The following is a 27,792-nucleotide window of genomic DNA, read 5'->3' as shown; positions in this document are numbered from 1 at the left end:
AGCGCCTAAGCAGAACATGTTGTTCTCAATGAGGCTTTGTCTCTGTTATGCAATTCCCTTATAAAAATGGAACAGTGCACATATGAGCTTCAGAGCTTAATTAAAAGTTAAGATTAAAAGTTTTAACGTTACACAAAGTACACAATCAAGTTCTTATACAATACCAAAGGATGAGATGTTCCGAAGATTCATAGAAGACGAAGTTTATTGTAGTGAAGAAAAGTGGAATATTAACATATAAAATACATACATACACAAACACACATATCTATATATATATATATGTACAAGTGTCATCACGAAAGTGCCAGAGGCAGATGGGGAAAGCTAAGAATGAACTCTATAATATGGTTAAAACAAAAATATACACAACTTTGTGCAAATGTAGTCAATCAGCAAGGACATGAATGGTATTAACGTGTGCTTCTTTAGTTTTGAACCTGAGCCACAAATCTATTTATATATATATATATTTTTCCAAAAATGATAATATACTTTTTTTTTTTTTTAATAATAAATGGTTTTGTAAAACAAACATCTGCAAAAATTCCAGTTTCTGGTATAATTTCACTTTCAGACTTTTGGAGGTGGGGTCTAGCGAACAGAAAATGAAGTTAAGGAAATAAGTGATTTGCCTTTCAAGATGGCTGCCCCATACCGTTGCAGTGTTCAGCTACACAGTGAGATTGATTCTGTTCATGTTTATACATTATAGATTGTCCAAAACTACATGGGTGAGTCAACATGACATTACTGAAGCCACTGATGTGATTTGAGGCAGCTATTTATTTCTGGTGAGATAGACTTCTCTTACTTGTTAGCATTATTAGCCATGGAGCTCCAGTGCAAAAGTAAATAATTGATTTGGCCTAACCATTCCTTTAATAGGTTGCTCTATTTACAGATTGTTCTATTTACATAAACGTAGCTTCAGACTGGTGATATTATATTTTATATTAGCATATTAAGTAGCTTTTAGAAACAGAAAAAAAAAAAACTGACACTGCCTTACAGGGAATGTCTTGGCCTAACAAGTGCATTGTGAAAACAACAAAAAGCTAAGTACTAATTTACACATATGACTCCTTTCCGTACGAGAGTTCCTCGAACACAGGCTGACTGCACCGACGATGGAGTTTTTCGATCCTGGTGCAGCCTATCGACTCAGACATGGCTCTTTGCCTAAATGAGCTCTGCTGAGGTGCACCTAAACCGTCGTTGGAAAAGTTCAACTTGTCCAAAATTTGGCAAACGGGAGAAGAGTCCAAGATGTAATCATTCATAGAGATAGGACGAGATCTTTGGCCCAGCCCTCTTGCATCATGGACAGTCATGGTACGGTATTCAGGAGGTGGCTGAAGGACTCCAGAATTCACAGCCTGTTGGTACGACGGTGGACTGCCAGGGTCACGTCTGTCCACGTGCTCAAAGACCTCTATGGCAGAGAGTGGCCTTTGGCGCCTCACCGGCTCATCCAGAACTTCTGCCTCATTCTGAGAGTCCTCCTGCAACGTTCCGCATGGAAAAGTGCCCTCTTTTTGTGCCTCTGTTTTCTTGACGCTTGCCTTGTTAATGGAGAAACTTCCTAGGCTTTTGGCTCGCTTAAATGGAAACGGACGCCTTGAATTCGTGTCCATTTTGCTTTTTACGTTAAGAGACATGTGTCTCTCGGGTTGTATTTTCCGAGGGCTGGATGGAGAGGGCAAAGGAGAGTTGGCAAACACTGAATTCTCAGAGATGTTCGAGTTAGTGCTTTCCAGAGAACAAGATGAGGAGCAGGAGAAGTTTTTGGAGATGACCGGTACTTCAAGGTTTAGACTGCCAGTCGTTTTTCTCAGTAAAGGTTGCAACGGTCTCCTCTGTGCTTGTAGGAACGAGTCGTCGGAATTTTGCTTCATCAGAGGCTGTTCTTCATACTCTTTAGCAGAAGAACAGTCATCGTGACTCCGTGCCAGAAATCGAAGGTCCTTCACCCCGACCGAAGAAAAGATGGCAGGCTCGGAGCTGCGCCGGTCGAAGGGCTTGGTGAAAGGCTCGAAAATTTCTTCTGAGGAGTGGGAATGATTGACTGAACATTGGATTTGGATGTGAGGACATGCTTGCTGTGTCTGTCCTGTCGCCTCTCCGCTCTCTCCATCGGTGCTGTCATATGCGGAGTCGTGCTGGTGTGAAGACATCGTATCTGTGTAAAATCAAAGTTGCGTTATGACAGAGGATACATGACGTATTCTTAAATACTTCTCAAGTCGAATCACAGCAAGTCATTTGATGATTGGAACTGATTGACAGGGATTTTAATCTTGTGAGTAAGTCCTTCGAGGATTTTGGTGTCTCTTACTCCTATAGTGAATTCATAAAGTGTTCTTTAAACGCAAAAAAAAAAAAAAAAAGACTAAAATTAAGAACAGTTTGAAGATTATATGATTTTCTCACAAAGCTGGGACCTCTCAGAATCTGGCGCTATATGATATATGATTTTTTATTTCTTTTTTTAAGTAAACTGATTCATGAGGTAAAAGCACAAGTTTTCTTAGCTTGGTTTTCTGTACCTGAGTTATGTCCTAGCTCTTCTTCTGGGTCTCCAAGCAGACTCAGGATCCTTTCTCCAAAGATTTCACAACAATTTTCAATCAGGAACTGGGTTAAGCTTGTCACCTACAATGCAAAATGACAATTATGATGTTAAAAGATAAAAAATATAGCGTTACCTATCAGTGTAGCCTAGTTAGTACATGGTTAGTGGTGGTGAAGCAGTGGTTTTTGGGAGTTTCCCTGCAGATCTGAGGTAAACATCATGCAAGCATGAAGAGGGTTTTTTTTTTTTTTTTTTTTTTTTAAAGTAAAACAGTTTTTAGATATTTACAGTACACGATATATCGTTGAAATTACTGACAATGTGTCAGCCCTGATCTTGTCCACCAATCGAAATACTGTTTACCTACAGTATACGGTAGCCGTGTCTCTCAAGTGTCCAGTAAAAATGTGGGATATGATATCGGAAATCATACATTAAAAGAGTCTGATATTTTATTTAAAATAATGTGGATCTAATTGGAAAAAATCTGTTCGACCAGCCTAATCAAATAGAGTATCTACAGTGGATACTTTGAGCTGGTATATCCACCTGTTTTAGAGCCCTGTAAGGATCTGAGAGGTGTTTCAAAAACATTTGTCTAGAACATTTGTGTGGAAATGTATTGCAGCATTGCATTCCAGCAAAAATAGTCCTTAGCTAGTAGCTCAAAGGTAGCTCTGTCAATGTGAAATGTTGTGCATATGTTTTCCTGTTTGTTTTTTGAAGCTCTTTTTGCACATACAATTCGCACTCATACTCGAGCAAACAAAAATATTTGTCTAGTAAAAACTAGAACGCTGCGGTTTGTCACGCTTCGACAAACCACACTTTGAGCTTTATGTGCTTTATGAGTAAGAGTCAGAAGACAGGTGTCTAACCTTTTCGACCGTGCTCACGTCCAGCGGCTGGCTGCTGAGCTGTAGCAGAGTTGGTGCAATGCAGATAGCCAAGTTTTTGGGATCCATTTTGTTCTTCTCTGATCGCTGGATAATGTGGCGCAGCAAACAGAGCAGGTACTGCAGCAGGATCCTGTTGGCTTCGGGGAGTTTGGAAACAATCCTGAACATAGAGCGAAGGGACCAGACAAAAAAAGAGGAAGAACCATTAATCACTTTGATGCTTTTTTTTTTCATTCGACTCCAAAAGCAGAAGTGGTGACCTTCTATTTTAACAAGTTGACATTTTGACACTCAGTTGTTCCCTATTTGAAAGGGAAAAGTCCACCGAAAGCCCCGTTTTCTCTTCCTAATTTTGTTTTGAGCCGGTGAAGTTAGGTGCTTTCTTAAAATAAAAAAGAGCCCCTAACCGTGCCCACGTCTTGCTTTCCCTTTCTTTTTACTCCATGCTTACCTTCTCAATTCGGCAGGTATCTCCTCTTTCTTCTCTTTCTCCAGTGCTTCTATCCACTCAGCATAGTGCTCGGCCACCAGCAGACTTCCTGGAAGCTCCCTCAGGAAAGTCTGTCAATAGAATGACATCAGTATTATTCATTTACTGACTTATATCTTCTTATATATGGACTTCTGTCACTGTGTTGGAAATGAGTCAATCACGCCATGTCATCAAATATCACACTTCCAGGATCGACACACAAGACAATACACACAATTAGAGTACTGAAAGATCCTGGAGGCTGGATACTTTTCCCCAGTATATACTGGGATATGGATGGGATGATCGTAGCAATGCATATGGTTGCGTAAATGGTCGTGTTGCATGCTGCAATAGGGACAGCATGTTTACCTTTAACAATCCGACCAGCAGAGTCACAGGAAGTGCTTCCAAGTCCACCGCAACCCCAGAGTTGAGTTGATCACGGACAGCACTCAGGTTCTTGCTGTTACACGCTGTTCGGAAAACTCCCTCTGTATCGGGACCTTTCCTCCACAACAGCACAAGAAGATCCTGAATGGACACGGATGACGATTATTTAACATAAGAAGAAATCATATGGATTTTCAAGTGTGTATTGTTGTGCGTTGTTATCCCTTACATTTGTTGTTCTTATTTCTACAAAATGTTATACTTAAAAACCCCCTCTATTATATTGTCAAATGGACTCGGCAGCTTTTCAACTCTGATCTTTCTGAGATGTTTAAACTGGCGTGTAGATGTTAACACGAGATATGCTACAGCTGAAAACACCACTGTCAGATTATCTGATTGAATATTTCCTATTGATTAGATCTTAGCTGAAGCGTGTGCACACGTATGGGAAGAGCAGCTTAGGTATGACAGTGGAGTTTTCTGCCTACTTTTATAAAGTCATTTCTGAGCACTGAATTACGTCTAGTTTAGGAGAAATATCTTTAATAGTCCTGAGAATGGATTGCATTGCCTGTCTCCTTGCCTCTGCCTTTGAAGATATGAATCTTCTCGTATACAGGTGGAAATGTTATAAAGCTACATGTAGCAAATACCTCGAAGTAGAAGTATCGGCGAAAGATATCTTAATAAACGAAGTACGTGAGGAAGGTTTATTTATTAATGCTCGTGCAAAATGAGGAAAAACTTGTATGTATGCATGAATGAAAAGAGAGGAAGTAAAAGAGAGAAGAAAGAAGTTCTTCTTTGCCTGTGGGAGGCATGATGGCACGATTTTTAACCAAAGAACTGTTGCAAGTCTGCAAGGCAAATCATGGGTAATTATTATCGTTTCTATAGGAGACCGTTGTAAGGTACGTGATGAGAAGAATAGACTGGTTTGTCAATGTTCCACAGCATAAAAAAATAATTGTTGGTTAATCGCTGTGGTGTAAAAGGAATAAACCGCGCTGGGACATGCTATTACATGTAAATAATCAATTCTAGGGTGGGAACTCGTCACATTAGCTTTTCTTTTTTTTTTCTTTTTTTTTTTTTTTAAATATCAGCATTTCCTGTTTTAGCCTTTATTCGATCTCTATATACATGGGTTAGTTGCAGAAATAAATAAATAAATTAAATAATAGTAAGATGAAGAAGAAGATGAAGAGTTAATAAATAACAGTAATGTGCTTGCATATACCGTATATTTATCACAAAGAAAAAGAAGAGAGACCTACAGCAATGGGTTTGGGGATTTTAGAGTCTCCAGGGAGAGGCTGACCAAACAGCAGGCTCGTCTTGTGTCCTGGCCGTGTGGGCATGCCTGTGTGCGTGTCTCTTCTCTTAAGCTTGGAGAACAGGCTCCTCTTACCACCATCATGTTCTGCTAAAGTAAAAAAAAAAAAAAAAAAAAAAAATCAGCATATGATTGTGAGTCAGAGTGAAAGGGGGGAGTTGCTAAGAATATATCAGACTGACATAGAACTGAGACTTAAAGTGTGTCCTTCGGTTGGCACACACAACAGTGGGCACACATGAGTTAAAAGCTTCAGGTATAAAGTCACAAAGTCATGTACTTTTATCTTTTCTTCCCTCTCTTTCTCTCTCTAGCTGGCTATCTCTCTGTCTTTCTCTCTTCTCCTTCTCTCACCCCTCATCTCTCTCCTTCTTTGATTCTCTCCCACTCAGTTTCACTGGCACTCTTTGGAGGGCCCCTAACCGCACCTGTGGTCACAAAGCGCCTTCTTGATTTGAGTTTGAACTCACCAATTGCCAGCTCCGTCTTGCACTGCAGGGAGGAGCCGTTGCCATGGAGAGCCTGGGAAACAGCGAGACGTGAGTGTGTGGCAATATAGAGTACACAGTGTAACTGCATACACGCCCTCATAACCACATTGGTGTTGCACTACAAGCCCGCCACACCCACCGGTCTTATTTTTGTTCAAATAAACAAACAAACCGGCCGCCTTCATTAATGCTTTATTTGAAAAATGTCTTTGAAAAATCAATACTCACATTAACTTGCAGGTCGATGACACTGTCCTCCATTCCTCCTCCACTCAGAACTTTATTCTGCAACACACCACACAAAGACAGAGCGCACACAATTAAACCCCAACACCTAACAGGGAACTTAAAATCCAGCCAGTCGAAATCTCAGTGCAAACATTTGGACGCTTAATAGGTAAATGAAGATAACGTCCGTCGAGTACACGTCAATAGATGCAGAATGCAAACTGACTTATAGGTGCACTTACTGTGGTGGTGCTGCTCAAGACCTTCATGAGGACACTTGGAGGTGGTGAAATCGTAGCGGTCCTCTTCCTAGCCTCTGTAATTTTCCTGTTATTATATGCAGTGCGGTTAGTGGTTTTATATCAACGACCCCTTTCGACTTTCTACCAAACAAAACACGGGACCTTTACGATGTTCCCGTTATCAAAGTGATTCGACTTCATAGCCGATCACACAAAATCTATAATAACCCAACATGCTCTGCTTTACAATTTTACATAATAGTAACACTGGGTTAAACGCTAACGGTAAAGTCCTAATGACATCTTGTAAATGCTGTGACCTTTATCCTCGGTAACGTTCAAGCACAACTTTGGCATTAAAGGGTATTATGTGTATTGTAGTTTCGATTTTATGTTAATAGCGTGCCCGTGACCACAAACAGCTATACACCAGTATCTACTAGGAATTTACTAGCTAGCTAGCTTGTTTCAAGAAAACATTCAAAAGTGATACGTCATACCATAAAATACCACAATAACAATATCACATGAACCGCAACTAATATTTGAAAATAAAACCGATCAGACAACAACAACTCATGCGAAATCAGATGTATTAGTGTTCATCTTAAAAGTCAATTTGGTCAAGAGACAATTAATAGAATACATTCTAGCGTTATGAATCCTTAGTCAAACGCTGATTTTGTTTTTCATATTATTTTTATTTAAGTTTGACAAATTCGTATGGTTACGGATTAGTGCGGCACATTGCATTGCTCATTGATTTTGTATAAGTAACTTTATGTACGATTTGCTAATAAATATAGTACTAATAAACAGAATAGTAATATAGTATCAGAGAGAGGCACGTACCTGTGAACAGTATCTAACCAGCGTTCTTTAACTTCAGGCGAACTGCAGGTAAAATAACAGCATGGTTTGAGTTACTGATCCACAGAGCTCATACACCTTACACTGAAGCACAAATCGCACGCACTGATGGACTGGCTGCACACACGAGGCCTCTTTTTAACAAGCGGAAACTGCACCAAGTCATGGGGACAGGAAGCAGCGTCATGGTAACACCGCCACTTCCTCGTTTCGCCCTGACACCGTGTCGACAAGTGGAAATTCTCCTTGTGTGGTAGCCAAGCACCTGACTAGGTGTTAGAGCTGGATATGGGTCCGCAGGAAGCGCATACGCAAATAGAGAGGATGAGATGAGTGTAAATTGACAACTGTACTGGTTTGGAACATGAAATGAAGGGTTACGTGACATTAAATACGATCCACAGACATATCAACCTACCGTGTTAGTTTACGAACACGCCTACTCATCATACTAGTGCTGCTGTGTGTCTGTCTGTCTGTCTGTCTGTTTATATACGGTGCTGTGAAAAAGTATTTTCTTTCCGGACTTCTTCGGTCTTTGTGTATATTTCATACTAAAATTTTTCAGAGATTAAAACTAAATCAAAAGCAAAAAGGAAAGGCGACCTGAGTAAACACAAAATACAGTTTGTTAAATGATAATGTTATTTATTGAGGCAAAAAAGGTAATCCAATACCAGCTGGGCCTGTGTGAAAATGTATTTGCCCCCTGTAGTTACTAATTCCCCAAATCTATGAAACTGCATTCATAATGGGGTTCAGCTGGACTAGACACAACCAGGCCTGATTACTGCAAACCCTTTTCAATCACATCAACACTTAAATAGAACTTTCTCAACAGCATGAAGTTGGTTAAAAGGTCTTATCCAGCACACACTATGCCAAAGTTGAAAGAAATTCCAGAAATGATGAGGAAGAAGGTGATTGAAATACATCAGTTTGTGAAGGGTTACAAAGCTATTTCAGAGGCTCTGGGACTCCAAAGAACCACGGTGAGAGCCATTATCTCCAAATGGATAAACTCGGCACAGTAGTGAACCTTCCAAAATTCCTCCAAGAGCACAGCGACGACTCATCCAGCAAGTCAGAAAAGAGCCAAGGACAACATCAAAGGACCTACAGGCCTCTCTTGCATCAATAAAGGTCAATTCAATTCAATTCAGTTCAATTTTATTTGTATAGCGCTTTTTACAAGGTCACTGTTCATGACTCCACTATCAGAAAGACACTGGGAAAATATGGCATCCATGGAAGAGTGGTGAGGTGAAAGCCACTGCTAACCAAGAAGAACGTTAAGGCTCGTCTGAATGTTGCCAAAACACACCTTGATGATCCTCAAACCTTTTGGGAGAATGTTCTGTGCACTGATGAGTCGAAAGTGGAACTGTTTGGAAGACAGGGGTCGCGTTACATCTGGCGTAAACCAAACACAGAATTCCACAAAAAGATCATCATACCTACGGTCCAGCATGGTGGAGGAAGTGCGATGGTGTGGGGATGCTTTACTGCTTCAGGGCCTGGGCAACTTACAGTAATTGAGAGAAACGTGAATTCTGTTCTATACCAGAAAATCCTAAAGGAGAATGTCCGGTCTTCAGTCCGTAAGTTGAAACTCAAGCGCAACAGGATTATGCAGCAAGACAATGATTCAAAGCAAAGAGTAATTCCACCTGTGAATGGCTCAGAAAAAGCTAAATTAAAGTTTTGGAGCGGCCTAGTCAAAGTCCTGACTTGAACCAATTGAGATGCTGGGGCAGGAACTTAAACGTGCAGTTCATGCTTGAAAACGCTCCAATGTGGCTGAACTAAAGGAGTTCTGCAAAGAAGAGTGGGCTGATATTTCACCACAGCACTGTAAAAGACTGATAAAGACTGTTATCGGAAGCATTTGGTTGCAGTTATTACTGCTAAAGGTGGCACAACCAGATTTTAAGTTTAAGGGGGCAATTAGTTTTTCACATGGGTGATGGGTGAACCAGGATGAACTTTTTTTTGCTTCAGTAAAAAAAATGTATACTTTATTGTGTGTTTACTAGAAAAACTGTACTGTGTGTTTACTCAGGTTGCCTTGGTGTTCTGCTGTATTTCGTTTGAAGATCTAAAACTATTTAGCATGAGATACACACAAAAACAAATGAAATCAGGAATACTTTTTCACAGCACTCTATCTATCTATCTATCTATCTATCTATCTATCTATCCGTCTCTATGTCTGTTTTTATCCATTGGTATAAATATGTTATTGGCATGTATGTGTCTTGGTATGAAATATTAACACAAACTAAATTTATCATGAAAATGTCTGAGCTCTGAAACCTGGCTGTTGCATTCACATCCGTCACGTGATGGATTTCAGGAGGTGTGTGCAGCAACAGAACGTGTGATGTGTGTGTAAACTGTGTCTGTTTTTTTGCAATAGTGGGTCATGTGGTTTGTGTATATATCATGTGATTGATGTGTACTGTGTTGTAAGTCATAAATGAAAGTAAATTCCTTTGTGCAACCACAGTATTTTAATAAATAAATTATATATATATATAATTAATGACAAAAAAATCGAATTCTACCCGCTTAGTAGAAAGTTATTTAATGAATATAGTCCAACTAATAAACCTTCGGCTCATTATCCAAATGTGTAGTAAAAAATATTCGGGCTATTTATTATGTATAGCAATAGAGCTTTATATTCCGGAACTTTCCATTGACAGTTCAGAATCGATTTGGACTTGATAGGGTTTTTTTTTTTTTTTTAAATTACAGGTTTGAACGAGTTCAATTCAAATGATCGTGAAACAGGCTAATACCTATAGTATGATAACTCAAATAATAAATATAACTGGTTGTGATTTCCACCACTGTAACAAAATGTGAAACATCACGGTCCCCAAGGCTATGCTCTGGGGGTCCATGAAACATAGCCACGGGGTCTACGATTTTTTTAAACCACAACCGCAGTATCAAAACAGTCACATCTTACTTTTCAGTTTTTCTAGAAATTAGCTTATTTGACTGGTCGCTTGACTTGAAAGGGTTTAATCCAAACCTCAATAATTCAAAACACAAAAGTCGTCCTATAAATAACGTCAATTTAGATGTAATGTGGAAATTTCTAAGCGCACCAATATATAACAGTGCTTCTTTGACATAGGGTGAGCTCTCAATTTTCTCATTGCCAATATATACAAAACAAAATCATAACAAGAAAGTTCATTGGTGTAACTAGCTTGCTATTATCCGTGTCGTACAGACACAAAAAACTAAAGTTGAACATTACTGAAATGTCAAAACTATGTACATTTGCAATGGTACTTTGTTAGTATCTACCAAAAGTCCCTCTTATTCTTCCTATAGACGGCCGATTTTCCACTATGAGTTTCTCTGTGACGTGGAATACCCCGTCACTGAGCATGTGAGCAGTCCAAAATGTAGCTTTGTTTTTTAAAACAGCTTTGTGGTGCTGGAGGAAATTTAGCTTCCCTGAATTTACTTCCCTTTTCATTGGTGACAGCTCTCATACACTATAAAGAGGCAGTTGGTCAAAAAAAAAAGACACTACTGTCATCGATACAAATGATAAGGGCCAAGAACACATGTTCGTACTTATGAACATTGTACACACATGATGCCTTGAATACTGGTTTATAACCAGAGCAAGCTGACAAACCAACAGGGCCATTCACTTCCTGTGTACATTCATGGTAGTGATCGTGACCGTGAATTTCTGACTACAACAGTGTTATGGTGTTTGCTTCTCTGTGTGTACTGCATGTAAAAAGGAACTTGACAAACTTCAAGAAATGTGAATCGGGCAGTGGGCATACGGGGATTTTTGAGGTTGTGTATATTTATGTCCCCCAAATGTGATGCCATTTCAATATAATTTCACAGGTTCCTCATTTCTGGTTGCTTATTTAAACTCTTCATTTTCCCTCCGTGATTCTTGAAAATCTTGTTATTATTATTATTATTAGTAGTAGTAGTAGTAGAAGGAGGAGGAGGAGCATGACTAGAACTTGTAGTAGTAGAAGGAGGAGGAGGAGGAAGTGAATAAGGAGTTGGAATAGAAGTAGTAGTAGTAGTAGGAGTATTAGTAGTAGTATGATAGGAGTATAGAGACTAGTAGGAGGAGGAAGAGGAGGAGAATAAGGAGTAGGAATAGAAGTAATAGGAGTAGTAGTATTAGTAGGAGGCTCAGAAGTAAGCACTGTAGTAGAAGGAATAGGAATAGTAGTAGTAGTATGCTAGGAGTATAGAGACTAGTAGGAGGAGGAAGAGTTGTAGTAGGAGCAGTATTAGGAGTAGGAATAGAAGTAGTAGGAGCAGTAGTAGTAATAGTAGTAGTGGATGATAGGAATGTGATAGGATATGATAGTTGTATGGAGACTAGGTGGTAGTAGTAGTAGAAGTAGTATTAGGAATAGTAGTAGTAGTAGAGGACATGTTAGTAGTAGGAGTAGTAGAAGGAGCAGCAGCAGCAGTAATAGTAGTAGAAGTAGTATTAGCAGTAGGAACAGTAATAGAAGGAGTATTAGGAGTAGGTATAGCAGTAGGAACAGTAATAGAAGTAGTATTAGGAGTAGGAAGAGCAGTAGGAACAGTAATAGAAGTAGTATTAGGAGTAGGAAGAGCAGTAGGAACAGTAATAAAAGTAGTATTAGCAGTAGGTATAGCAGTAGGAACAGTAATAGAAGTAGTATTAGCAGTAGGTATAGCAGTAGGAACAGTAATAGAAGGAGTATTAGGAGTAGGTATAGCAGTAGGAACAGTAATAGAAGGAGTATTAGGAGTAGGAAGAGCAGTAGGAACAGTAATAGAAGGAGTATTAGGAGTAAGAAGAGCAGTAGGAACAGTAATAAAAGTAGTATTAGCAGTAGGTATAGCAGTAGGAACAGTAATAGAAGGAGTATTAGGAGTAGGAAGAGCAGTAGGAACAGTAATAGAAGGAGTATTAGGAGTAGGAAGAGCAGTAGGAACAGTAATAGAAGGAGTATTAGGAGTAGGTATAGCAGTAGGAACAGTAATAGAAGTAGTATTAGGAGTAGGAAGAGCAGTAGGAACAGTAATAGAAGTAGTATTAGGAGTAAGTATAGCAGTAGGAACAGTAATAGAAGTAGTATTAGGAGTAGGAAGAGCAGTAGGAACAGTAATAGAAGTAGTATTAGGAGTAAGTATAGCAGTAGGAACAGTAATAGAAGTAGTATTAGGAGTAGGAAGAGCAGTAGGAACAGTAATAGAAGTAGTATTAGGAGTAGGAAGAGCAGTAGGAACAGTAATAGAAGTAGTATTAGGAGTAAGTATAGCAGTAGGAACAGTAATAGAAGTAGTATTAGGAGTAGGAAGAGCAGTAGGAACAGTAATAGAAGTAGTATTAGGAGTAGGTATAGCAGTAGGAACAGTAATAGAAGGGGAATTAGCAGTAGGTATAGCAATAGGAACAGTAATAGAAGTAGTATTAGGAGTAGGAAGAGCAGTAGGAACAGTAATAGAAGGAGTATTAGGAGTAGGAAGAGCAGTAGGAACAGTAATAGAAGGAGTATTAGGAGTAGGTATAGCAGTAGGAACAGTAATAGAAGGAGTATTAGGAGTAGGAAGAGCAGTAGGAACAGTAATAGAAGGAGTATTAGGAGTAGGAAGAGCAGTAGGAACAGTAATAGAAGGAGTATTAGGAGTAGGTATAGCAGTAGGAACAGTAATAGAAGGAGTATTAGGAGTAGGTATAGCAGTAGGAACAGTAATAGAAGTAATATTAGGAGTAAGTATAGCAGTAGGAACAGTAATAGAAGTAGTATTAGGAGTAGGAAGAGCAGTAGGAACAGTAATAGAAGTAGTATTAGGAGTAAGTATAGCAGTAGGAACAGTAATAGAAGTAGTATTAGGAGTAGGAAGAGCAGTAGGAACAGTAATAGAAGTAGTATTAGGAGTAAGTATAGCAGTAGGAACAGTAATAGAAGTAGTATTAGGAGTAGGAAGAGCAGTAGGAACAGTAATAGAAGTAGTATTAGGAGTAAGTATAGCAGTAGGAACAGTAATAGAAGTAGTATTAGGAGTAGGAAGAGCAGTAGGAACAGTAATAGAAGTAGTATTAGGAGTAGGAAGAGCAGTAGGAACAGTAATAGAAGTAGTATTAGGAGTAAGTATAGCAGTAGGAACAGTAATAGAAATAGTATTAGGAGTAGGAAGAGCAGTAGGAACAGTAATAGAAGTAGTATTAGGAGTAGGTATAGCAGTAGGAACAGTAATAGAAGGAGAATTAGCAGTAGGTATAGCAATAGGAACAGTAATAGAAGTAGTATTAGGAGTAGGAAGAGCAGTAGGAACAGTAATAGAAGGAGTATTAGGAGTAGGAAGAGCAGTAGGAACAGTAATAGAAGGAGTATTAGGAGTAGGTATAGCAGTAGGAACAGTAATAGAAGGAGTATTAGGAGTAGGAAGAGCAGTAGGAACAGTAATAGAAGGAGTATTAGGAGTAGGAAGAGCAGTAGGAACAGTAATAGAAGGAGTATTAGGAGTAGGAAGAGCAGTAGGAACAGTAATAGAAGGAGTATTAGGAGTAGGAAGAGCAGTAGGAACAGTAATAGAAGTAGTATTAGGAGTAGGTATAGCAGTAGGAACAGTAATAGAAGGAGTATTAGGAGTAGGTATAGCAGTAGGAACAGTAATAGAAGTAGTATTAGGAGTAGGAAGAGCAGTAGGAACAGTAATAGAAGTAATATTAGGAGTAAGTATAGCAGTAGGAACAGTAATAGAAGTAGTATTAGGAGTAGGAAGAGCAGTAGGAACAGTAATAGAAGTAGTATTAGGAGTAAGTATAGCAGTAGGAACAGTAATAGAAGTAGTATTAGGAGTAGGAAGAGCAGTAGGAACAGTAATAGAAGTAGTATTAGGAGTAAGTATAGCAGTAGGAACAGTAATAGAAGTAGTATTAGGAGTAGGAAGAGCAGTAGGAACAGTAATAGAAGTAGTATTAGGAGTAGGAAGAGCAGTAGGAACAGTAATAGAAGTAGTATTAGGAGTAGGAAGAGCAGTAGGAACAGTAATAGAAGTAGTATTAGGAGTAGGTATAGCAGTAGGAACAGTAATAGAAGGAGAATTAGCAGTAGGTATAGCAATAGGAACAGTAATAGAAGTAGTATTAGGAGTAGGAAGAGCAGTAGGAACAGTAATAGAAGTAGTATTAGGAGTAGGAAGAGCAGTAGGAACAGTAATAGAAGTAGTATTAGCAGTAGGTATAGCAGTAGGAACAGTAATAGAAGGAGTATTAGGAGTAGGAAGAGCAGTAGGAACAGTAATAGAAGTAGTATTAGGAGTAGGAAGAGCAGTAGGAACAGTAATAGAAGTAGTATTAGCAGTAGGTATAGCAGTAGGAACAGTAATAGAAGGAGTATTAGGAGTAGGTATAGCAGTAGGAACAGTAATAGAAGTAGTATTAGCAGTAGGTATAGCAGTAGGAACAGTAATAGAAGTAGTATTAGGAGTAGGAAGAGCAGTAGGAACAGTAATAGAAGGAGTATTAGGAGTAGGAAGAGCAGTAGGAACAGTAATAGAAGGAGTATTAGGAGTAGGAAGAGCAGTAGGAACAGTAATAGAAGGAGTATTAGGAGTAGGAAGAGCAGTAGGAACAGTAATAGAAGGAGTATTAGGAGTATGAAGAGCAGTAGGAACAGTAATAGAAGGAGTATTAGGAGTAGGAAGAGCAGTAGGAACAGTAATAGAAGGAGTATTAGGAGTAGGAAGAGCAGTAGGAACAGTAATAGAAGGAGTATTAGGAGTAGGAAGAGCAGTAGGAACAGTAATAGAAGTAGTATTAGGAGTAGGTATAGCAGTAGGAACAGTAATAGAAGGAGTATTAGTTGTAGGTATAGCAGTAGGAACAGTAATAGAAGTAGTATTAGGAGTAGGAAGAGCAGTAGGAACAGTAATAGAAGTAGTATTAGGAGTAAGTATAGCAGTAGGAACAGTAATAGAAGTAGTATTAGGAGTAGGAAGAGCAGTAGGAACAGTAATAGAAGTAGTATTAGGAGTAAGTATAGCAGTAGGAACAGTAATAGAAGTAGTATTAGGAGTAGGAAGAGCAGTAGGAACAGTAATAGAAGTAGTATTAGGAGTAGGAAGAGCAGTAGGAACAGTAATAGAAGTAGTATTAGGAGTAGGAAGAGCAGTAGGAACAGTAATAGAAGGAGTATTAGGAGTAGGAAGAGCAGTAGGAACAGTAATAGAAGTAGTATTAGGAGTAGGAAGAGCAGTAGGAACAGTAATAGAAGTAGTATTAGGAGTAGGTATAGCAGTAGGAACAGTAATAGAAGGAGAATTAGCAGTAGGTATAGCAATAGGAACAGTAATAGAAGTAGTATTAGGAGTAGGAAGAGCAGTAGGAACAGTAATAGAAGTAGTATTAGGAGTAGGTATAGCAGTAGGAACAGTAATAGAAGTAGTATTAGCAGTAGGTATAGCAGTAGGAACAGTAATAGAAGGAGTATTAGGAGTAGGAAGAGCAGTAGGAACAGTAATAGAAGTAGTATTAGGAGTAGGAAGAGCAGTAGGAACAGTAATAGAAGTAGTATTAGCAGTAGGTATAGCAGTAGGAACAGTAATAGAAGGAGTATTAGGAGTAGGAAGAGCAGTAGGAACAGTAATAGAAGTAGTATTAGGAGTAGGAAGAGCAGTAGGAACAGTAATAGAAGTAGTATTAGCAGTAGGTATAGCAGTAGGAACAGTAATAGAAGTAGTATTAGGAGTAGGAAGAGCAGTAGGAACAGTAATAGAAGGAGTATTAGGAGTAGGAAGAGCAGTAGGAACAGTAATAGAAGTAGTATTAGGAGTAGGAAGAGCAGTAGGAACAGTAATAGAAGGAGTATTAGGAGTAGGAAGAGCAGTAGGAACAGTAATAGAAGGAGTATTAGGAGTATGAAGAGCAGTAGGAACAGTAATAGAAGGAGTATTAGGAGTAGGAAGAGCAGTAGGAACAGTAATAGAAGTAGTATTAGCAGTAGGTATAGCAGTAGGAACAGTAATAGAAGGAGTATTAGGAGTAGGTATAGCAGTAGGAACAGTAATAGAAGTAGTATTAGGAGTAGGAAGAGCAGTAGGAACAGTAATAGAAGTAGTATTAGCAGTAGGTATAGCAGTAGGAACAGTAATAGAAGGAGAATTAGCAGTAGGTATAGCAATAGGAACAGTAATAGAAGTAGTATTAGGAGTAGGAAGAGCAGTAGGAACAGTAATAGAAGTAGTATTAGGAGTAGGTATAGCAGTAGGAACAGTAATAGAAGTAGTATTAGCAGTAGGTATAGCAGTAGGAACAGTAATAGAAGGAGTATTAGGAGTAGGAAGAGCAGTAGGAACAGTAATAGAAGTAGTATTAGGAGTAGGAAGAGCAGTAGGAACAGTAATAGAAGTAGTATTAGCAGTAGGTATAGCAGTAGGAACAGTAATAGAAGGAGTATTAGGAGTAGGAAGAGCAGTAGGAACAGTAATAGAAGTAGTATTAGGAGTAGGAAGAGCAGTAGGAACAGTAATAGAAGTAGTATTAGCAGTAGGTATAGCAGTAGGAACAGTAATAGAAGTAGTATTAGGAGTAGGAAGAGCAGTAGGAACAGTAATAGAAGGAGTATTAGGAGTAGGAAGAGCAGTAGGAACAGTAATAGAAGTAGTATTAGGAGTAGGAAGAGCAGTAGGAACAGTAATAGAAGGAGTATTAGGAGTAGGAAGAGCAGTAGGAACAGTAATAGAAGGAGTATTAGGAGTATGAAGAGCAGTAGGAACAGTAATAGAAGGAGTATTAGGAGTAGGAAGAGCAGTAGGAACAGTAATAGAAGTAGTATTAGCAGTAGGTATAGCAGTAGGAACAGTAATAGAAGGAGTATTAGGAGTAGGTATAGCAGTAGGAACAGTGATAGAAGTAGTATTAGGAGTAGGAAGAGCAGTAGGAACAGTAATAGAAGTAGTATTAGCAGTAGGTATAGCAGTAGGAACAGTAATAGAAGGAGTATTAGGAGTAGGTATAGCAGTAGGAACAGTAATAGAAGTAGTATTAGCAGTAGGTATAGCAGTAGGAACAGTAATAGAAGTAGTATTAGGAGTAGGAAGAGCAGTAGGAACAGTAATAGAAGGAGTATTAGGAGTAGGAAGAGCAGTAGGAACAGTAATAGAAGGAGAATTAGCAGTAGGTATAGCAATAGGAACAGTAATAGAAGTAGTATTAGGAGTAAGTATAGCAGTAGGAACAGTAATAGAAGTAGTATTAGGAGTAGGAAGAGCAGTAGGAACAGTAATAGAAGTAGTATTAGGAGTAGGAAGAGCAGTAGGAACAGTAATAGAAGTAGTATTAGGAGTAGGTATAGCAGTAGGAACAGTAATAGAAGTAGTATTAGGAGTAGGAAGAGCAGTAGGAACAGTAATAGAAGGAGTATTAGGAGTAGGAAGAGCAGTAGGAACAGTAATAGAAGGAGTATTAGGAGTAGGAAGAGCAGTAGGAACAGTAATAGAAGTAGTATTAGGAGTAGGAAGAGCAGTAGGAACAGTAATAGAAGGAGTATTAGGAGTAGGAAGAGCAGTAGGAACAGTAATAGAAGGAGTATTAGGAGTATGAAGAGCAGTAGGAACAGTAATAGAAGGAGTATTAGGAGTAGGAAGAGCAGTAGGAACAGTAATAGAAGTAGTATTAGCAGTAGGTATAGCAGTAGGAACAGTAATAGAAGGAGTATTAGGAGTAGGTATAGCAGTAGGAACAGTAATAGAAGTAGTATTAGGAGTAGGAAGAGCAGTAGGAACAGTAATAGAAGTAGTATTAGCAGTAGGTATAGCAGTAGGAACAGTAATAGAAGGAGTATTAGGAGTAGGTATAGCAGTAGGAACAGTAATAGAAGTAGTATTAGCAGTAGGTATAGCAGTAGGAACAGTAATAGAAGTAGTATTAGGAGTAGGAAGAGCAGTAGGAACAGTAATAGAAGGAGTATTAGGAGTAGGAAGAGCAGTAGGAACAGTAATAGAAGGAGAATTAGCAGTAGGTATAGCAATAGGAACAGTAATAGAAGTAGTATTAGGAGTAAGTATAGCAGTAGGAACAGTAATAGAAGGAGTATTAGGAGTAGGAAGAGCAGTAGGAACAGTAATAGAAGGAGTATTAGGAGTAGGAAGAGCAGTAGGAACAGTAATAGAAGGAGTATTAGGAGTATGAAGAGCAGTAGGAACAGTAATAGAAGGAGTATTAGGAGTAGGAAGAGCAGTAGGAAGAGTAATAGAAGTAGTATTAGCAGTAGGTATAGCAATAGGAACAGTAATAGAAGTAGTATTAGGAGTAGGAAGAGCAGTAGGAACAGTAATAGAAGTAGTATTAGGAGTAGGAAGAGCAGTAGGAACAGTAATAGAAGGAGTATTAGGAGTAGGAAGAGCAGTAGGAACAGTAATAGAAGGAGTATTAGGAGTAGGTATAGCAGTAGGAACAGTAATAGAAGTAGTATTAGGAGTAGGAAGAGCAGTAGGAACAGTAATAGAAGTAGTATTAGCAGTAGGTATAGCAGTAGGAACAGTAATAGAAGGAGTATTAGGAGTAGGTATAGCAGTAGGAACAGTAATAGAAGTAGTATTAGGAGTAGGAAGAGCAGTAGGAACAGTAATAGAAGGAGTATTAGGAGTAGGAAGAGCAGTAGGAACAGTAATAGAAGGAGAATTAGCAGTAGGTATAGCAATAGGAACAGTAATAGAAGTAGTATTAGGAGTAAGTATAGCAGTAGGAACAGTAATAGAAGGAGTATTAGGAGTAGGAAGAGCAGTAGGAACAGTAATAGAAGGAGTATTAGGAGTAGGAAGAGCAGTAGGAACAGTAATAGAAGGAGTATTAGGAGTATGAAGAGCAGTAGGAACAGTAATAGAAGGAGTATTAGGAGTAGGAAGAGCAGTAGGAAGAGTAATAGAAGTAGTATTAGCAGTAGGTATAGCAGTAGGAACAGTAATAGAAGTAGTATTAGGAGTAGGAAGAGCAGTAGGAACAGTAATAGAAGTAGTATTAGGAGTAGGAAGAGCAGTAGGAACAGTAATAGAAGGAGTATTAGGAGTAGGAAGAGCAGTAGGAACAGTAATAGAAGTAGTATTAGGAGTAGGAAGAGCAGTAGGAACAGTAATAGAAGGAGTATTAGGAGTAGGAAGAGCAGTAGGAACAGTAATAGAAGGAGTATTAGGAGTAGGAAGAGCAGTAGGAACAGTAATAGAAGGAGTATTAGGAGTAGGAAGAGCAGTAGGAACAGTAATAGAAGTAGTATTAGGAGTAGGAAGAGCAGTAGGAACAGTAATAGAAGGAGTATTAGGAGTAGGAAGAGCAGTAGGAACAGTAATAGAAGGAGTATTAGGAGTAGGAAGAGCAGTAGGAACAGTAATAGAAGGAGTATTAGGAGTAGGAAGAGCAGTAGGAACAGTAATAGAAGGAGTATTAGGAGTAGGAAGAGCAGTAGGAACAGTAATAGAAGGAGTAGGAGTAGCAAACTCCTGGAAATCTGGCATATTACTGGCAAACTAGAAAAAAATGACAAAGTTTTTAAGTTCTCCAAAAGGATTTATCATAAAAACGTGTTGTACAACATACAGGGTGACTTTAATAAAACTCTGTTTATGGAGCCACATTGCTTTCTTTTCTTCTTCTTCTTCTTCTTTTAAATAAACATTTTTCCTTTTGTATCAACTGAATAAAGTGAAATTTTATTTCTGACACTGGATTGTTGTTGGTCTTCTAAACGTAATGGCAAATATAATGATGTTTTTTGATGACGTGTGTGTGTGTGTGTGCATGTGTGTGTGTGTCTATTTTTGTCTCTCAAACAGCTTGTTTCAGTGCACACAGCCTGCAAACTTCAATTAAACCCTGAGTCAGTCGTGAAGTGTGTAGGCGGAAGTGGATTTTTGAGGTACGCTTCTGTGAAATTGTCCCCCCAAATGACGTCATTCATTACAAAACAATCAAATCGAACTTCAAAGGAAAGGAAACTGTTTTTATTGAAACGGCACGAAATATTTCCCATTTACAAAACTCAATAAACGTCTAAAGACTTCAACGCGCGCAAACCTTACTGAATACAATCATGATCTTAATGCTATTGATGAGGCTGTTTTAGTCTCTGTGTGAATGTGGACACGTTTTATTTCCTCTCTGATAAAACCACACAAAATGAGCTTCATCCAGCTGACACATTCACATTCTGTTCCGAATATCCACGTTTCATCAACTCACCTGAACGTCAGCAGACAGAGAGAGACAGACCAGGCCAGAACGATTGTCTTCTTCAGGTGGACATGTCCGTCTTCATCCTCACATCCTTCATCGTCCTCACTTTTAAAGTCACAGACCCAAAGCTGCTCCAGGTTTACCCTGTGTTTTAGTCTGTAGCTGCCTCTGGATCTGAAGAAGAAGAAGAAGAAGAAGCAATGAACAGGGGCAATAATATCATTCATATCAATAAGATCATCATTAGTGCCATTAGTGAACCATTTTCTTTATTAATAATATGTAAAGAAGAAAACATTTTGGGATGTGCTATAGGAAAACAACCGAGTCAGGGTGGTGTAATGTTACAACCCTGACGTGGATAATTTCCCAATAACAAGGTGATTTATTCCTCTTTATTTATTTATTTATTTTTAAATGCCACTTTTTCCACTTATAAGCGAACAAGAAGACATACGTTTTATCCATTTATTATTACATTTAATGTGGTGGAATGTCCACGAATCAGGTTGCTCTAAACCAACTTCTCTTTTTTCTCTCTCTCTTGTAGATATTAATGGAGTAAAAGAGAGAAACGGGAATGCACACAGCCCTCTGTCCTGAAGACTTTCCAGTGTCAGAGTCAGATTTTTACACTGTAAGCATTGAATGTCTCTTTACAGAGAACTTCACCATATCAGTAATGAATCTGTTTATGCGGCGTGTTGGCCATACAAGTCCCTGTGTAAGTTGTTATACTAGAAACTAGTGTATTAAAATAAGCGCATTAGTAAACACCCGTCACTTGCCTTGGAGTTAAAGTACTGTACTGTCAGAGCTGCTGGTAATGAAAAGTAATCAACAGCATTTGACCAATCAGAATCCCTTGTATATGCAAGCCATTCTATATGTACATATATACAATATAACCACAGTTTGGTCAGTATAAAAATGTTTTCGTGGTTTTAATCTAGACTTTGATTTTGTCATTCACATTAATACTGTGCACTGGCCTTGAAAGAGTCCTGGAGAGGCTTCCGGGATAAAGACAAGATGAAGGAGACACAAATGGTGACTTTTTTGACATATCTGGACGAGCAGACATTTGATCCTTTTTGGAACAATGCGTATTAATAAAGGTGATGCACTCTATCAAATGACGTGTAAAATTTTCATCTGGAAAATTGAAAAAGTAAGTACGCCCCTACATTTATCACACCTTTAAATCCATATAATTAGAATCAGGTGTTCAAGATCGGGTGCCAGTGATTAGAACCTGCTTAGGGAGTGCAGGTGGAACCGGTCTTGTTTATCTGTCCGCTCTCATATCTAGTGTCTGGTGGTTCTTTTGTTATTGAGGTGTGTGGTTTCATCATGCCAAGATCTAAAGAGTTCTTCAGAAAAAAGGTTGTGGATGCCTATGAGTCTGGCAAGGGATTTACAGAGATCTCCAAATTATTTGAAATACAACATTCCGCTGTAAGGAAAATCATCTACAGGTCTGATGCAAAAAGAAGTCTCCAAGAACCCCCAAATTTTATCACAGGATCTGCTGGTAAGGCTTGCAACTGTTGGTTTCACGGTGCAATGATTTTGCAGTCAGAAAGAGATTGCGCAAATTTGCATGGCAGACCTGCATGGCAGGCGTGCCTGGAAAAAACCTTTGCAAGACTACAGTTTGCCAATGAGCACATAGGCAAAGACCAGGCCTTTTGGAATAATGTGCACCTCATAGCAACTGTGAAGCACGGTGGTGGAAATGTCATGGTTTGGGGTTGCTTCGCTGCCTCAGGGACTTGTCAGCTTGCATTTATTGATTCAACTATGAATTCTGCATCATATCAAAGAGTGCTTGAAGATAACGTGAGGCCGTCTGTCCAAAAGTTGAAGTTGAACCGAAAGTTGACCTTTCGACAGGATAGTGATCCTAAGCACACTAACAAATCCACCAAGGAACGGCTCATAAAGATGAAATGGAGGGCTATGGAATGGCCTAGTCAAAGCCCGGATTCGAAATGTTGTGTAGGGATTTGAAACGGGCAGTACATGCAAGAAAACCCTCACACTTCTTGCAACTGAAAGAATATTACATGGAAGAGTGGTCAAAAATTCCAGCAAGTCGGTTGTCAATTATGCAAAACACCTACAAGAAGTTATTTCTGCTAAAGCAGGCAATACTAGCTTCTGAGGTCAAGGGTGTACTTACTTTATCCACAAAAGAATATCACATCTATTGATATTTCTGTTGAATAAATTATTTAAAATGTTAATTTTCCCTGTGGTTTTGTTCAAGTACGTCACCTTTATTACTAGGCGCTGTTTCAAAGATGATCAAATATTTGCTTGTCCAAATATGTCAAAAAAGCAACAATTTCCATGGGGTGTACTTATTTTTTCCCCATGACTGGATCAGTCATGCTGAATTTCACAGTGTTAGGTTTCACATTCCTTTATTTATCCCAATTCAAATGGCCAAATAGTGCATGTTAAGCTATAGCTTTTTTCTGGTTCTTTTACTTTTGTTTCTTTTGCTTTTGCTTACGTTTTACGCTGGCATCTTGGTGTGGGAAATGAAAACATTTCATATTTAACTTCTGAAGATTTTAGATACGATCTTCTGCACCTGATTGTGCAATTACTGATAAGACAAGCTATAATAACAAAGCATAGATAGCCATTGCAAAGCACGCACTTATGTAATTTTAGCAAATAGTTTCTCAGTTTTAATTCAGTGTAAAAAGATATTTTTAGAGATATCTTTAAACAAGCTGTGAGTATATCCAGACATTTGTAACACCAGACCGAAACTGTGAAATTATCATATTGTAAAATCAGCTGCGATAGAACTGATGAGCAAAACCACAGTGAGCTGAAGCGGGTGCACTGTTAGAGCTGAAAATACAACACGGAGCAGCAAAAAAATTAAATAAATAAAAACGGTAGATACAATCACAAGAGACACGGTACACTTAGTCGCCCGAGCCATATCTCCCTGCTGTTCTCGCCTGGTTTCCCACTGAAGCCAAGCAGGGTTGAGCCTGGCCAGTACCTGTACGGGAGACCTCCGTGGGAAAATCAAGGTTGCTGCGGTATTAGTGAGGCCAGAAGGGGGCGCTCACCCTGTTGTCTGTGTGAGGCCTGATTCCCCAGTACAGTGATGGGGACACTATACTGTAAAAACTCTCATCTTTCAGATGAGACGTTAAACGTAGGTCCTGACTCTCTGTGGTCATTTAAAATCCCAGGACACTTATCATAAAAGAGTAGGGGTGTAACCCCGGGGTCCTGGCGAAATCCCCCCAGTGACCCTTTTCTATCATGGCTCCCTAATAATTCCCATCTCTGAACTGACTACATCACTCTCTCCTCTGCACTTTTAGCTGGTGTGGTTGGCGTTCTGGCGCAGTATGGCTGCCGTCACATCATCCAGGTGGATGCTACACACTAGTGGTGGTTGATGAGATTCCCCCCTCCCCCATACTATGTAAAGCGCTTCGAGTTCCTAGGAAAAAAAAGCGCTATATAAATGTAAGGAATTATTATTATTAGTAGTAGTATTAGTAGTAACAGTAGTAGTAGTATTAGCAATCTGAATCAGGTGTGCAACTACTTGCATAGAACAAGTGCATATGGAGGAGTTTTTAGAGGTGTGTATAGATTTGCATGGGAATGAATTAAAGAGGCCTTGAATCCATCAAGTCTGGAAGAAGTTTGTGACTTGCAGTCATTTTTAATGGACTCTGTCTCTATGTGTGTATCTGTGCTGCGGTCTTACTTGAGCTTAGCGATGACCAACACATCACTGAAGAGGAATACATGTCTCTCGCTCGTCTTCTGTCCCTCGGTGAGCTGCACTGTGTCATCCAGGATGAGCTCCGAGTCCTCACTGCTCAGACCGAGCACAAACGGACACTGGTCGATCACGATCGCAGGCACACACTCCTCCCTGCAGGACACAGCAGCGCACACATCACGCTCGTGTTCATGTTCATGGGCCAAGAAGAGCTTGTGACCATAGATTTCAGTGGCATAGCCTCAAACTAAATCAGGTCAAGAGGCTATAACACTTGACTTCTGCTGTATTTCACTATCGAATGAATTTTATTTTTACGTAACTGTGTAATAGGCAATTTAGAGTTGATGACACATAGTCAAGCAGCTTGTTTTGAGCACTTCTGACATATCTTTCTTCAACTGTGTTTAATAAAGCAGGTGTTTTCCCTGAAGAGCTAAAGTCACTAAACAGGGTTGCCAGATTTCAATCAAATTTCCAACGAACGATTTCTCAACAAAAAAAAAAATCCCCACACAAAAGTCTTGAAAGCGGTCCAGAAAATATTTCGTGCATCGGAAAAGGAAGACGGTTTCTTCTCCTTTTTCGCAAGTGTCAAAGTGCACACACACGCATTTCTGATGTATGTTTTCACTCCATAATCCCTCTTTCCCTCCCCCAATCTTTGCAATATATATTACAATAGAAATGGTTCTATTCTTCATAGACACAACTGTCTGCACTTTGGCTTGTAAGTATTATTTGTGGAAAATTATTACATTTAATTCAGATTATTTGCTATAAAACAAGATCTTGGCAGCCATGGAGCATTTTTAAACTAACCCACCCCTGGCAATCATATCATTAACTGTCCTGTTCCCTTTTCCTCCACAAAGGATGGGGCATCATGATTCTTTCCCCAAACCGGCCTCTATTAGTGCTTGTTGTAGTTTCCATTTGTGACCACTAGGTGCAATAGCTCTATGGCGCACGCTGCTACATGATTACACAACATCTATAAAGGTGAATAAAAGGAACATCGGTTTATATCTGTCAAATAACAACATAATGATTGTCAGAAGGATTTTAAAGTGTTTGGTCACTCAAAATAGATCATTAGTATTTATTTATTTTTTCAAATTTAAATGTATGCAGTTATGAATGAGGACCTTATGATAATTAATATTGTCTAAAGGCTATGGATGTCTTGGATGCAGCATATTTTCTAATCTACATGATGTATGAGTGGAGGCCTTAACTACGTCATGTTGTCACTGCCATACCTGCAAATTAAAACAGTATTAATTAAACTGCAGACCATCCACAATGCAGCTTAAAATCCTATTCATTCTATATAAAAATTTACATTAACAGTTATTCATTTAGCAGACTTTTCTTCATTTCCAAAGCAATGTACAAATGAGGAAATACAAGCAGATAAACACTTTTAAATGTCATGTTCATGTTCAACCGTACAGTTACCTGCTTAGATGCCCCTAGGTGATTTATAATAACACACACTTCTGTCTTAGAGAAAGCTGTCAGTACATGTTACCACATTTCCATGCCCGAGTTTAACGTATTTATCGTGTGCTGTGTTACATGTCTCGCCGTGATTCGCTGATGTAACAAACAAACAAACATTTTTATGCATTTGGATAAATCTCGAAAATATCCATATAATATATTTCAGAGAAATTTTCCGTATAAATTCTCTAAAAAAAAGAAAAAGAAAAAGCGGCATTACTTCTATTAGAAAACATGCTGATAACAAATAGTTAAAAGTGTTGTTTTAAAAAAAAAAAAAAAAAAGTATATAGCTAATTTGAATTAAAGCTAAAAATTCAGCATTCAGACTTGGAGGAAATAGTTCCAACCTGATGGAGGGCCAAGACATTCCCAGAGCCTTCCCAAACACCACGCTTGGTGCGGATCGTCTTCTCTGCGCCAGACTGCGCAAGTGCTGGGGGAAACAATGAAAAAGCGTAACAGAAGTGTTACTGTTCATTCTAAATAATAATACAATACTATAACATGTATCGTAACACGGCGCGTCCCGTCTTCGACACATCAGGTTGTGACGATTCAAATGATTTGCTGTGACTTTTATCACACTTCTCAATGCATTTGTTTTCCTACTGACCAAGTGAACTACTGTAGCTTGTAAGGTATCTGTGAAAACTGTAGAAATATCAGAGTTATGATACCCGAACGCACGATCACACACCATTCCACGCTCTCACACTTGTTACATGTATATGTGAGAAGTAGATCTTTAGGGATGTCTACCACGTTACTGCCCACTTCTGCCTAAAGGACTGATTTATTGTCACTTCCTTTTGTTGTTCCTGTTTGTTTTATATAGGACAAGGCCGATCATTAAACGGAGCTGCTGAATACAGTGTGTCCCTGATGAGGACTTTTCATGCGCACCAGTGCATTCTGGGGCAGCCATTCATATTGAAACAACACTCACTTGTTCAAATAACAATACTCTGTCGTTCAGAGTGGTACGGGTTAACACGTGTAGACAACAAGACGTATCATTCCGGATGTGCGTCGTTTAAAACGCTACAGCGCTTAACTTGCTTCCTCGCTGATACTTGTCGTAGTTGCTACTTCTCTTTTAAAAAAAAAAAAAAAAGTTCTTTTAAACCGAGCACGATCTGTTCTAGCCGGACTTCATAACAACCTGCTTTTATTTGTTGTCTTGTTTAGCTTGTAGAAATATGCAGTGTGTGCTTGGTAGTGTTCCCGAAAATGAGCAAGGACACAAAACAAGCAGGTCCTGAATCAGACAGAGTGCATGAATAAACCTGACTAATTCGGTACATCAATAATTATCGAGCAACATCTTTAACACAAACGATTTGAGATGCTTTTAACATGTAAAATACCATTTGCTGACCGCTTTATAGAATTCCGCTCTACTTTATACAGGTTTTTAGCGAATTTAAAAAAAAAAACAACTAAGTGTTAACAAAGACATGACGAATGACTCCACACTTATAAGCATTTGTGTATTTATTCCTACACAATCAACTCAGCTGACAACACACACTGACAAACGAATACTAAACTCCTTAATGTTCCATAAATAAATCAAAACCTCAACGACAAAAACTTCACGAAGCATTCGATATGATGTTGAAAAAGCTGGAATCCTGAAACAGAAATACAGACAGCACTCTGCTTTAACGACTTTAACAGAGGACTTGGTAAAACCCTATGGCTTGGTATGAGTTTGGGATTTTGGTTGTAATTACATCAGCAGGGGAAGTGGGTCAAGTAACAAAAACACAGTAGACGGCAATTAACA

The 27,792-nt window shown here is 38.8% G+C and overlaps 1 protein-coding gene across 1 annotated transcript; it reads right to left on the bottom strand.

Moving 5' to 3' along the window:
- Positions 1-187: 187 nt before the first annotated feature.
- tagapb (T cell activation RhoGTPase activating protein b) lies at positions 188-27,792 on the bottom strand. The gene is made up of 13 exons (XM_053614297.1): positions 26,351-27,792; positions 24,477-24,647; positions 20,729-20,896; positions 7,492-7,533; positions 6,640-6,724; positions 6,398-6,454; positions 6,149-6,200; positions 5,620-5,768; positions 4,319-4,480; positions 3,926-4,035; positions 3,454-3,634; positions 2,550-2,655; positions 188-2,182 (listed from the first exon to the last, which is right to left on the bottom strand). Exons 1-13 carry the CDS (start codon positions 26,701-26,703, stop codon positions 1,071-1,073), a joined length of 2,748 nt encoding a protein of 915 aa, XP_053470272.1. The 5' UTR covers positions 26,704-27,792; the 3' UTR covers positions 188-1,070.

This window comes from Ictalurus furcatus, chromosome 25 (assembly GCF_023375685.1).
Source record: "Ictalurus furcatus strain D&B chromosome 25, Billie_1.0, whole genome shotgun sequence".
In the NCBI taxonomy this organism is placed as follows: Eukaryota; Metazoa; Chordata; class Actinopteri; order Siluriformes; family Ictaluridae; genus Ictalurus; species Ictalurus furcatus.
Note: the sequence above shows the minus strand (reverse complement) of the source record. Positions and strands in the feature narration are given on the sequence as shown.